This window comes from Gouania willdenowi, chromosome 22 (genome assembly GCF_900634775.1).
Source record: "Gouania willdenowi chromosome 22, fGouWil2.1, whole genome shotgun sequence".
Taxonomy (NCBI): domain Eukaryota; kingdom Metazoa; phylum Chordata; class Actinopteri; order Blenniiformes; family Gobiesocidae; genus Gouania; species Gouania willdenowi.
The window spans coordinates 14,550,609-14,563,661 of NC_041065.1; the positions used below are offsets into that span (position 1 = coordinate 14,550,609).

A 13,053-nucleotide genomic window follows, 5' to 3' on the forward strand; every position below is an offset into this window, starting at 1 on the left:
CATAATTCATGGCTGAAAAGCACTGAGTGGAGAATGGGTGAGTGAAGACGCATCACTGCAGCCATACACTCTCTACATTAGTGATTCATTCAGTCTCCAAGTTCTCATTTAGTGAAGTTTTTTCTTCTTCTTCTCAGATAAACCAGTGATTGGAGTGAGTGAGGTGGGAGGGAAAAATCCCTTCCAAGCAACGTTCCTGCTGTGGTGAGGAAGTACAGGTATCAATGATGGATTTAATTCCAAGCTTCAGCCCCCCCCCCACCCCCATTTGGAATGGCTATGTCATTTCAGTATATTTTTCTTTCTTTTTCTTTTAGTAGCACGCCGCTCCCGGAAAGAAGAGGCTCTCTTCAGCTGCTGCCCTCCAGGCCGACCATCAGAGTCGGAGCTGCTAATCCAGAGCCGGCGTGCTTCGGGCCCAGTCGCTGCTACAAGTCTAATCTAACAGTGGAAGAGGTATATTAAAGAGTCGATGCAGCAAGAGACACAAAATTCATCTCAGACTTGCGCTCGCAGCTGGAACATGAGCGCAAGTAGGGAGAGGAGCTGGCATTAGTCACAGACCAGCTGAGAGCCCAGCTACTGCAGAAGCAATGGAAGTGGGAGCAGGAGGACCGCATCAGGAGGACAGAGCTTCAGAGAGAGCATGAGGCAGCAGCCCGGCAACATGTCACTATGGAGATGTTGAAAGAGCAGAATCGGGAAGTTGGCCATTCTTTAGAGTTGGAGAGAGAGCTGACCAAGAACCAAGGTGTGGAACTGGAGGAGCTGAAGAATACACTCCGCCTGATGAAGGAGAGGCAGAGAGAAAGGGAGGAGGAGTGGGAGAGACAGAAAAGAAAGGAGAGGCAAGAACAGAAGGAGAGGGAGAAGAGGCAGGAGAGGACCAAAAACAAACTGGTAGGCTCAACATTGACGTTAAACTACGTTTACACTGCCGGTCTTAATGATTTTTTTTTTTTTTTTGCGTCTTTTATCAGTTTGGAGTATGAACAGAATGTGACCAGCACACGCAGGCACGCACTGTTTGCTAAAGTAAATATGGAGGCATCATCTCGTCGCGGCCTGTGTGTGGCACTGATAATATGTTTAATATAATAAATATTTATTATTTTTAAGAACACACACTCTTCCACCATCTACTTTTCTACTTGTATCCTCCACCGGGGTTCCCCCCTCCCCTGCCGCCTTGTCTGGGACACAGAATTATAACGCTATTACATTTTGATGAGGTAAAGGTCCGATAGAATGCCAGCTGGCCATTCAGACAGCGGTCGCATTGCAAAATATCAGATCGGATTTCTATCCACATATAAAAGGGCCCAGAGTCGGATTTGAATACATCTGAATTGTTCTGTTCAAATAGACATGAAAAAATCAGATGTGGGCAAAAAAAATCGGAATTGACCTGCAGTGTGAACATAGTTAGACACAATCTTTGGCTGCAGATTTATGTATCCGAATGTGACGTGATTTAATGTAATTTGTGACTTCAGCGTGAATTGGAGTTCCTACGGCAGCAGGACCAGCAGCGAATGCAGGAGCTGCAGCGCACTTTAGCAGAACTGGAAAGAGACGAGAGAGCGATGGCTGCACAGAGACTGGGAGGGTGGACGACTGGACAGCAGAACAAAGCTTCATCTACACATCACAGCGTCCTCCAGTCTGACAGCACCCCGGCCAACGTCTCGCAGCAGCAGCAGCAGCAGGTACCCAAAGGATCAATACCTGGGATGGAAATGTGTTCACAGAATATTTGTCATAATAAATAATATTGAATAAAACTTCTACAGAAACTTTCCAGCTCCCAATCTAACCTTTTGGAAAACTTAGTGAAAGATGACTCTGAGTTATCGGAGAATGTGACATCACTGATTCAAGAGAGGGACAACCTCAAATTGAGACTGGCCCAGTTGGAGCGAAGGCTGCGCCACACAGAGAGCGAGCTCGCCAAGGTCACCACGGCAACAGAAAGCAGACCCATCAACGATGTTACCAGCAACGGCAAGGTCAGCTGAAGCACTAGGATAAAAACAAGGGACTGTGAGCTGAAGTTGGCACATTCAAAACCGTTTTTCCTAAATGATGCAACATCTTATATTGGTGTAACATTACAAATACTTGTAATGAACTGATGTAGGTCCATTTATTTACAGTTGCAGCGTTTGTACGAGCGCTACCTGCGTGCCGAGAGCTTCAGGAAAGCGCTGGTGTATCAGAAGCGTTACCTTCTGCTGGTGTTGGGAGGTTTCCACGAAGGTGAGCAGGCAACATTGCGCTTTGCTTATTTGGGGGCTTTGCCGGCGTCCCTCCCTTCCTCCCAGCGCAGACCCATTGGAAGATTCAGGGCCGTGGTACAAGCCGTTGTGGCAGTGTCAAGGTAAAAGATTCACAAAATGGTTCAGTTTTAATGGTAATCCCAAGTTATTGGATGAACCAAACAGGTGTTTTCTTTCTAGGATGAAATTCCTCACTAGAAAATGGCAGAAAGCAATCAGAAGGTTATCATCTGGAGTTGTCAATGGACACGCTCCAGGTCCTCTTCATGTACATGGTAAGAATCCTTCAAATCTCTTGACTTGCATTAAAGTGTGAATGTCTTTAATTGAAATATATTTAACAGGTCCCCAACCTGAAGTTCTAAGGCAGCAGCTGAGCTTTGATGATCAGTCACTGGAAAGCAGACACACAGTCTCCGCCCTCGTCCCTCCAAGCAAATCACCTTTCAGGTTGCACAACAGGTTTGGACCATCATGTGACAGATTTTTGTCCAATTAGACTGAGGTGTTTTTAAAGTTTGTGTATTATGGAACTTTTTATCTTTAGATCATCCTCCAGGACAACTCTGCCCTCGGTGCGTTTAGGTGGAACGTGTCAGGATCCAGAACAATCCCTGACACAGTACATACAGCATATTGAGAAAGTCCAGCAGCGTTTGGCTGGATCCAGACAAGGTGAGTGATTGTTGAGAAAGGAGTGAATCAGCCACACAGAGAGGAACTCAAGTGTATGATTGGGGATCACGTGGGGTTCACTGGAGTCACTGGGTGCACAGTTAGCATTGGGTTGACCGCTCTTACCTCCACTCTGTTCACTTTCTGCATGTTGCGATTTAGAAAGGGTTAATCTGTTCTTTACTGTGGTGATGTGTTCATGACTGTAAGGCAAATGCAACATTGTTGCAGTTCCAAGCACAACTTCCTGAGGCAGGACCACCTTTAATCTACAGCATGGATCACATTTCTGTCACTCTTAATCCCACGTTTCCTGAAACACATGCTGCCATTTCCATATCCCACAAATCTTTGTGCCCTATCATGTTCAAACCTAGTAAATGACACTCTCTTAGCCCCACCCCCTAATGAGGGAAGGAGGATACAGTCAGCTTGTTCCCCTGATATGATTGGTTATCGGCAGCGATGGCTGCAGGAAAACAGGACGTGGCTGTACCTGAGCTGCTTGTCGCCCCTTTACCTGAACGGTCCAGGTGAGTGTGAGTGGAACAGACTCACACTTGGTGTGTTATTTTCTTTCATGTACAAATGTTCACTCTGTGAGGTTTGATTTTAAGTGTTCTGCTGACCTCCTGTTATTATTATGTATTATAATGTTATATTGACTTGTCTCGACCTCAGGAAGTGTAGTTATTATATTTTGGTAGTGACTAATGGGGATCCAAATAAATGAATAAATAAATATTCTCAGATTAATGAAAATACAAGGGAGATAGTTGTCAGTCCAATAACTGTATTGCTGCTCGTACTATTTTCTAATTTGGAAAACTAAAGTTTTCTTTCTTGTCTTTGTTTTTCTTTTTCTTTTTCCTCCAGGTTCTTCAGATCTCCATCCTGACCCAAAGTAGTCCAACCATTTAATGTCTGCATTTTATCAATCAGCGTAAAATATCCAATGCCTTCCATGCCTTACCCTCTAAGTCATGTTAATGTGTTCAAATGTGTGTTCAGAATATGTATTTCAATATTTACCTAATTTATTTTTTATTTTCTGTTCTGAATGTCATTAATGTGATGCTGCAACAACTTTTTTTTTTAATTAAATGACACGTTCTAATTTTTTCTACCACATTTGTTTTATACATTTTGAGTGATGTAAATAAGAATGTTGATTGATGTCTCTGGATGTGTTCTAGTTTTTATATAAGAAATGAATATGAAACACTGCAAAGGAGCGCATTGACTCTAAATGTGGACCTAATGCATTTTTCTATGTTTTGTTTCTACCAGAAGGACAATAAATATTTTAACTTTGAGATTTGTTAATGCTCTTTATTCACTTAGCAGCCTTCTACTGTTGGATACAAGAGTCATAAAATTAAGAGTATGCATGTTTTGGCTAAAACATTAGATACACTAGATAAAATATACTGGTCATTTAAAAGTAGCTTAACAAATAAAATGCAACAATTGACTCATTCTAGAAAAACTAGTGGCTTCTTTTTGTAAAGAAGTCTATATAATGTATTATTATTCCAGATTACAATTGTAGGTGGGGAGAACATGTTTATGGATCAGTTTCTAAGCTGTTCATAATGTGACAGTTTGATCAGTGACTTCTTTATACTAATGTAATCACACTAAAGGAAAAGTGTCCATAATTAACCTACGGAAGGTTTTCCTCACATTAATTTCTCCCATAATCTGCCTATTTAACCTACTAATTTAAATGAACTGCTCAATATAAGGGAGCAGTTGCACTTTACAGCTACATAAAACATCTTTTTCAGATATGACGTTAAAAAGAATTGTATCTATCTTGTTGATATGAGAAGGCATTGATCCAGTCATGTATTGACAGTTTGACAGATTTATCTTTAAACCAGATGATGAAGAGAACTAAATGTTTCAATAGTGTCAATTTCATAGAAAGAAAAATCATGTACAAAATATTTTTCAGCAGATATGAATTCATAATCAAATCTAAGAGTAAACAGATTGATGCTAGCAGGTTAGCATTATTGTTCCAGTTCTACAGTGATCTTTGCATGAAGATTTATTCTCTTTGGGGTATTAAAACACAAACTTTTGAAAGCTAAATGCTCATAATTGACCATTATACTCTCATTAATGTCAATAAAAAGTTTTGTTTTCACAAGAGTTTAGTTGCACCTTATTGACGTGATCAAATACAAATAATAGAAAGTGTCTGTTCGTACGGTTGCCTTAAAGACAACCCTCAGTGCTATTGGTACGGTTACCAAAGTACATGTATGCAGCCTCTTATGGTTAAGGTTAGGTTATAACCCAATATTGCAACACTTTTTAGGGTTAGGTTTAGCCTTTTAGAGTAAGGTTTAGTCTTAGTCACGTAATCTAAACTGGCCAAATAGGGGCGCTGCGTACAGATAGAATGTTGGTATATTGATAAAGCAACTGTATGGATAGCCACTGCCCAAATAATATGATTAAATTAGTATAATGATATCCAATGAAGTAAAAATCTGCACTTTTGAGGAATAAGTAGCTAAAATGTCTCAAGGTTTGTTTGAGTATCATGACCTGCTCAGCAATTTGATTTATCTCATATTATTGCAAAAGATTTCTGTAAAAATACAGTAAATGGTGATCATTTGCTGTGACGAAAAAGTTGAAGTTGACGCTCAAAGGTTTATTTATTTATTTATTCAATGTATTTTCCCCATAAAGACTCCAGATTTTCTGATCAGACCAAACAAGCAGCTTTCAGGAGGAAAGGAGACACATTTACTGAGAAAGGAGCACATGAAAATTAGATGGGGAAAAAATAATAAATGTTTTTTTTTGCACTTATTTAATAAAGAGTGTTTTTACTGTTCTAAAATATTTGATTGCAAATTTAATGTAATTTTTATGAGACTTGAAGAAGAATAGTCCAAATTAGTGTTGTTTTGAAAAAAGGTCACAGTTTTTTTTGTGTAGAATATAGTGTTTTATACCCATTTTTAATATATAAAAACATTTAAAGCATATTGCATGCAGTGAAGTAGCTAGTTGTACCTAATGAGCTTTGATAAATGTTTTACATGTAAATAGTAATATATACACTATTGTAACAAATTGTTTGTGTGCTCGTTTGTTTGCTGCAGCCAATCTAGGTCTCCTTTGAAAAATAGATTATTATTTTCAATGGGACTTCCTGGTTAAATAATGTTTAAAAAAATGTAGTGCCTTTAAAAAAAATATATATATATTTTTTAAATGTAATGTCGATTTAAATATTGCCGTTTCTTATCCATCATTTGGATGATTGTAGTATAGTACCGTCTTAATTTAGCTTAAATAAATTATGAAAGAAATTATCTTTAAAATATATCCTTTGCAAGGCAGCATTTTAGGAATAATCTCTCCTCTATTTTTTATTTATTTATTGATTCTACAAAATACACTTTTTTATTTGTACTTTCTTGGATGGTGGGAGAAAACTACAGTACCAAGAAAATCCATGCATGTCCAGGGAAAACATGCAAACTCCAAACAAAAATGACCCAAGTTTCCATACCAAGGCTTGAACCCGTGACCTGCTTGCCTTCAAATTCTTTGAATTGTTGCCCAAAGATTATTGTGAACTATTTGATCACATGAGTGATGCTGCACCATTGACAAGCTATAGTGTATGACACTTTAAGAAAAGTATTAGATTAATCAAAAAATATTAAACACGATTAAGAGAAATGATTAATGCATTAGCCTTGCTGCTATAAGCCAAACCCCCAGAGGAGGGCTGCTATCACCAGAAAGAAGCTCTACATGTCCAGAGCCTGTCCCACTGGACCCCTGCCAACATTGGCTTCTACAGCCAGGCCCTCAGGGTAAGTCCCAAAGGCCCCTAAAGGGAAACATGTCATTGCTCGTGGGCAGAATTGCTAAGTAGTTGGACTCCGACATTCAATTCAAATCAACTTTATTTATTCAGCACAAAAAACAACAAAGTCGTCTCAAAGCGCTGAACAAAATATAAAGTCCATAGTAAAAGAACCCAACAAGATCCACATGAGCAAACATTTAGCGACAGTGGGAAGAAATCTCCAGCAGAACCAGGTTCAGAGGTGGCAGCCATCCGCTTCGATTGGTTGGTAAAGTAAAACAAGAATTTATTACAATTACATTTTTAAATTGTCTGAAGCTTTTATCCAAAGCCATATAAAACACAAGCAGATAGGGTTACGCCCCCTGGCGTATGGGGTTCCAAGTGTAAAAATTTTGTATAAAAGTTGTAGCTAACACAATTTCATTATTTATCTCACTTTTCTCATATTTAGCACATTTTCCTGTATTTAACACAATATTTAGCCACATATATAGAGGTAAAAAAAAGCATTCAATCTAAATATTTAAATGTAAATGTTTTATCTAAATGTTAAATCTAAGTCTAAATATTTAATCTAAATATAAATGTTATATATCATATCTAAATGCTAAATCTTATATCTAAATGTTAAATCTAAATCTAAATGTTAAATATCATGTTTAAATGCTTAATCTTAAATCTAAATGTTAAATCTAAATGTTGAATCTAAATCGAAATGGTGAATCTAAATCTAAATGTTATATCTAAATATGTTATATCTAAATATTTAGATATAGATTTAACATTTAGATAGAACATATACCATTTAGATTAAAATATTTAGACTTAATGCTTTTTTTTTTTTTACCTCTATATATGTGGTTAAATATTGTGTTAAATATAGGAAAATGTGCTAAATATGAGAAAAGGGAGATAAATAATGAAAATGTGTTAGCTACAATTTTTATACAAAATTTTTACACTTGGAACCCCATACGCCAGGGGGCGTAACCCTATCTGCTTGTGTTTTATATGGCTTTGGATAAAAGCTTCTGACAATTTAAAAATGTAATTGTAATAAATTCTTGTTCCGCTTGTCTTCACCAAATATTTACAGTGGCCGGGAAGTGTCAGGTGAATGCATTTACAGAAACGAACACAAATGCAAACCGGCCACAACGGAAGTGTTTCTGACAGACCGGTATAACAGACGGACGGGTATTATGATATGATAGCCTGCTATGAAAAATATAAGAGTATCCTAATCAACTTTCACTTACTTTCATACGCGTTTCGATGTCTTCTTCTTGTTCTTCTCTGTCTCTGTTCTGGTGGGTTAAAAACATCCGCCAGAAACGTGTCCGTCGGAAACGTGTTGCGACCTTTTTGCATTTGCGTTCATTTATTTAAATGCATCACCTGACACTTCCCGGCCACCGGGTTTCCGCAACGGAAGTGTTTCCGACGGACCAGTATTACAGATGGACACGTTTCTGGCTGGATGTTTTTAACCCACCAGAACAGAGAAGAACAAGAAGACGACATCGAAACGCGTATGAAAGTAAGTGAAAGTTGATTAGGATACTCTTATATTTTTCATAGCAGGCTATCATATCATAATACCCGTCCGTCTGTAATACCGGTCCGTCGGAAACACTTCCGTTGTGGCCGGTTTGCATTCGTGTTCCTTTCTGTAAATGCATCACCTGACACTTCCCGGCCACCGTAAAATATGACTGTCAAGCTTGGGAGACTTTTAGTTCAGCCAAGGATGAAGCTGAAGGTCTTCTAATGTCGGTCGCTTATCGGGGTCGATGGTTAGGCACTGTTTCAAAAAGTCTTTGCCATCATGAGACAAATGGTTAACTGGGAGGTTTGGGTTTTTCATGTAGTCTTTGAGGTTGAACACTCCTTCACAGTGATAGCTCCACAGGACTTGCCCTATTTGCCACACTGTGGTCTGCTCTGCCTGGTAGGAAGAATGAAGGGAGAACTCTGGTGGTGTGTAGCCTTCAGTACCAGCATATGTCTTGTAGGGCTTTTCTGTGACCCAATCTCCACAGCCAAAGTCTATGATCTTCACTGAGGGGTCTTCTCCTTCCACGGAAACGAGGATGTTTCCTCCCTTAATATCTCTGTGAAAGACCCCGTTTTTATGCATTCTTATACTCACATCTACCAGTTGTTTAAAGATGACTTTTGTCTCGCGCTCCGTGATCTGTCCATTTATGAAATTATAAAAACGATCCATGTCCATTTCGCAACCGGATCGATCCGTAATAATTAACACTTCACTCTCAAATTCAAACACGTCCACCAAGCCGATGACGCCGGGGTTTGACACACTGCCCTGGCACAGGAGACCGGCCGCCTGGGCCATAAGGACCACCTCGGAAATCTCCAAAAAATATTCATCCTGGAATTTCACTATCGTGTAGCGGACTTTGTCCTTTGGAATATGTTTAATGGCAACATGTTTCGCATCGGCTATGCGTGTTCCAGCGAAGACTGATCCAAAACCACCTTCACCGAGCTTATGGTATTCTAAATATTGAACTTTGAAGTCCTCACTGCTTCTGTTGATCTCGACTAGTTTGTCTACCGGTGTAATTGTCATTTCAGACGAGTTTTGTAAATAAAACGCGACGGGAGCAATGTCAGACCAGGACTTGGGGCTCGTGGCGAGATTTGCCAAGAAAGTGTTGTCTGCTTTGTCTGCTGTGGCTGAATTTATGGGTTCATTTGCGGATTTGGGAGTGATCAATTTTACCTCAGACTTTCCAGTACTTTGGGACTTCTCTTTTTCTACTTTGGGTGAAGACATTCTCCTAATTTTTTGGGGGGTTCCATCCTCCAGCTCTTTTTCAGCCTTCCTTTTCCTGCTGATTGGCTTTTGAACCAGGATTTTCTCTGCCTCCACCTCTGCTGTGTCTTTGCTCTGTGGGATCTTGGCTATATGGTAGTATGTGACGTCCTGCTGCAGGGAGAGCCACTCCAGTGGTTGAGAGGTGGTCTTAGCCTCAGGATGGCCACTATGTTTCTCTTTGGGGGGACCTACCATAGGGTGGTCTCCACTTGGTCCAACTCGCTCTATAACGATCACTGCGAGGTGACAGGTGAGGCTTCGTGGGACGGATCCCTTGTGGTTCTCCTCTGTGATCATGGCCTGTACGCGCCTTAACACCTGCTCAGCCTGGAGATTCATGATGTCCAATGAAGTTAAAATGTGCACTTTTGAGGAAGTAGCGAAAATGTGTCAAGGTTCGTTGAAACGAAAGTCAAAGTGATTTTTTTTCACAGTGTGAATAGAACTCACTGATGATGATGATGATGAAAGAATTCGAATTCCTACGTCACAGTCTCTCTCTTAACCAATTATAACTGACATTGAAATGTTGTTTTTTTTTACTGACATTATTGTTGTCCTCAGGTCTATAAAACAACAGTTTATTGGAACGCATACCTGTCAATTATCCCGTTTTAGTTTACCTTCCTAAAGAGCAGCAGGATGGGACACAGTTACACGTTCTGTTAGATTCATATCTGAGATTTTAACGTTTAACACAGCGGAAGGAACCATGAAAAATCAGCCAATCGCAAGCTCCACAAATATACACTGTTTTATAAAGTGTTAAAGAATGTAAAGGCTGTAATAAATGTGTCTAATAAGTCATCAGTGAATACCAGAGAACCACATGAGTGAGCATGAGAACTTATAAGAAAACATATAATGAAAATAAAATCCAACTTAAAGACAAGCAACGTGAAATTAACAGTAAATATTAAACGTGTTGAGTTGTATATAAACTGTAAGTATATTAAATAAACACATGTGCTTAATATACCCATTTGTGTTTTTATTTTGGCTGTTTTATAATTTAGGAATTAGTGCTGGGCGATATATCGGGATTCAAGATGTATCGAGTTTTCTATTTTGGCCATATAGAAAACTATAATACTTTATATATATATACATATGTGTATATATATATATATGTATATGTATATATATATATGTATATATATGTATATGTATATTAAATCGGGCTTTCGCCTTTAATTGGCCATGTAATGTTAGTACATTATTGGAATTTGTCTTCTGCACTTAACCCATCCCTGAGGAGCAGTCGGCAGCCATTTTTGCGGCGCCTGCATATATATATGTATATATATATATATATATATATATATATATATATGTATATGTATATGTCAGACTTTATTTGAGAAAATATATTAAGATATGAGTTTAGCCCTCGTATGAATGTTCACAGCATTTCAATGTTAATAAAGGGGAACCTACCAGATTCTAATCACATAATTGTATTTAGTAAGTGGTTGGCAAGTGGCTATTTTAGATTTCTTGTACACCTGTATTAAAATATAAGGGGCACTGGAGCTTATTATACTGGAGCATATTTTCAAATCCAAAACTTGACAGGTATGGCAACGTGTAATAAATAAATGCACTTTTTTTTTTTTTTTTTTTTACATTTATTCATTATAAATAATACGTGTTTTTTTTATGTTACAGAACGTTTCCTACTTACATAGGAGTCAATGTTGTGTCACATCACATCTCCGCCCCCCCCGGCTATTCCTTGGCATTAAAAACGTGCGCCTCTTCTGGACCAGCAGGAGGAATGACGCACATCGCACGTTAGCATGCTAATGCTAAGCTAACAACAGACGGAGGTTTCAGTGTTGACGTCCTAAGCGGAGGAAAAACGAGAGCTGGACGGCGCAGAAGAATTCGATACTATTCCTTCGTATTTGTCTGGGATGTATGGATGGATAGTTGACGGCATTTCGTCGCTGTTAGAATCTGTTTCGAGGCGAAGCACCGCCGAGTGGCCCGGGAAAGGTAACATTAGCGGAGACTTGCCTTGTTTGGAAGCACAACGACAGAAGAAAATTAGCAGAGCGGCTAAGAGGAGCTACCACAGGTTTGTGGATTATTTAGTGTTCCCACACTCTCTGTTTGGTTTAGCTCACACTGTATAAACACTCACCTTTGTCAAGAATATGCAGAAAACACCCGATCAACTCAAGCAAGTGTTTTGTTGTGTCACTTTTCATAGTCCAGGTTCAGATTTTGATTCACTGAATATTAAAAGCTTCGTTCATGTACTCTGTCCTTCAGGTTATGTATGTAATGTAATGTATTTATTTTATTTTTTTAAATTATTGTTACATAAGTTATAAAGTTTAATTTGAAATCGAATAGTCTGCAGACATTAAGCCATTCATGGAATTTAGGGGCCAAAAAGATCATTGTAGCTAATTAATAACTGTGATAATTCTGTTTTAGTTCAACAGTAATAATGACACCAATGGATTTTTAAAATAATGCAAACATACATGCCACCCTCGATTGTGCAACATTGTTTTGCTGCACCTTTTATTGCATTTCAGTAATGCTTTAAATTCAAAGAGCAAAAAAGCAGGTCACACCATGTACTACTTTACATTTTGATTGAATTCACTTCCATCACTCTTTCATTTCTATGTGTTTCTGTCAGAATTGTTTGTATTTGAAACATGTTATAATGGCGAAACTAGGCGATGTTTGAATTGTACTGACATTGGCAGTCCTGCAGAGGCACCAGCATATTTTTTGTGGTATCGATTAACTTTTAACTTTTTTTTCTTCTCCCATTACAGTGTTTATGTTACCGACGGTGTTTGCCCAAGTGACCCCATCGAGAAGAAAAGACGAAGACGAGGTTTGTTTGATTGATGATGGAAGTAAACTGATCGTCGACTATATAATCCCGTTAAATAGATAAATATTGTGCCTTCCAGATGTAGTCATCAGCTTTGTGAAGAAAGCTGTTGCAGGGGTTGCAGGTCTCCTCAGACTGCGCAAACCACCGACAGTCAGCTGGGAGACGGCCCCACAGAATGAGACACAGGTCGGTGTTAGATAGATATATATATATATAGATAAATACTTTATTGATCCTGAAGGAAATTGTGCAGCAGTCTGTAGCTCACATTCACACAAACAGACCAGGATCTACAGAATTAAGAAATTAAAAACACATAAAAAGCAATACATACATTACAATCCAAGACAAGTTAAGGCACTGCAAGACAATGTTCGAGACATTTGCCTCTGTCCTCCTCTGCTCCTCCCTGAAGTGGCTCTGTTATAAAGCCTGATGGCACGAGGGACAAAGCCCACACATTTGTTGCAGGTTTTTGCATCTATGTTGACTCTCATGCACTCGGATACTAAAAATGTTAAACATGGTGTGCCACAGGGCA

The 13,053-nt window shown here is 38.9% G+C and overlaps 3 protein-coding genes across 6 annotated transcripts in view; all 3 read left to right on the top strand.

Moving 5' to 3' along the window:
- The window catches only part of LOC114455999 (putative uncharacterized protein DDB_G0271982), a 16,378-nt gene extending 14,374 nt beyond the window's left edge, over nt 1–2,004 (top strand). Inside the window, exon 4 of the mRNA XM_028437441.1 lies at nt 1,956–2,004. The gene's annotated coding sequence lies outside the window, so the exon portion shown is untranslated. The remainder of the gene's footprint in view (nt 1–1,955) is intronic.
- The window catches only part of senp2 (SUMO specific peptidase 2), a 37,654-nt gene that overhangs the window by 17,593 nt on the left and 7,008 nt on the right, over nt 1–13,053 (top strand). The window contains exons 1-3 of one of the 4 annotated variants that reach the window (XM_028437437.1): nt 11,378–11,729; nt 12,448–12,509; nt 12,589–12,698. The exons of 2 other annotated variants lie outside the window; for them this stretch is intronic. In XM_028437437.1, coding sequence (XP_028293238.1) covers nt 11,566–11,729; nt 12,448–12,509; nt 12,589–12,698 — 336 coding nt within the window. In that variant the 5' untranslated portion in view covers nt 11,378–11,565. Of the gene's footprint in view, nt 1–11,377; nt 11,730–12,447; nt 12,510–12,588; nt 12,699–13,053 lie in introns of those variants that run through there. One more of the 4 variants, XM_028437434.1, reaches the window with a different exon arrangement.
- Nucleotides 450–3,863, top strand: LOC114455998 (pericentrin-like). Its single transcript, XM_028437440.1, has 8 exons — nt 450–900; nt 1,497–1,709; nt 1,794–2,009; nt 2,157–2,380; nt 2,460–2,554; nt 2,624–2,741; nt 2,827–2,954; nt 3,831–3,863. Exons 1-8 carry the CDS (start codon nt 676–678, stop codon nt 3,860–3,862), a joined length of 1,251 nt encoding a protein of 416 aa, XP_028293241.1. The 5' UTR covers nt 450–675; the 3' UTR covers nt 3,863.

What these genes read in the sequence shown, in the direction of transcription:
- LOC114455998 (XM_028437440.1), top strand. Translation starts at nt 676, where the DNA reads ATGGAGATGTTGAAAGAGCAGAATCGGGAAGTTGGCCATTCTTTAGAG. An exon ending in GCCGTTGTGGCAGTGTCAAG is followed by an intron (nt 2,381 to 2,459) that starts GTAAAAGATTCA and finishes TTTTCTTTCTAG; the next exon opens with GATGAAATTCCTCACTAGAA. An exon ending in TTTGGCTGGATCCAGACAAG is followed by an intron (nt 2,955 to 3,830) that starts GTGAGTGATTGT and finishes TTTTTCCTCCAG; the next exon opens with GTTCTTCAGATCTCCATCCT.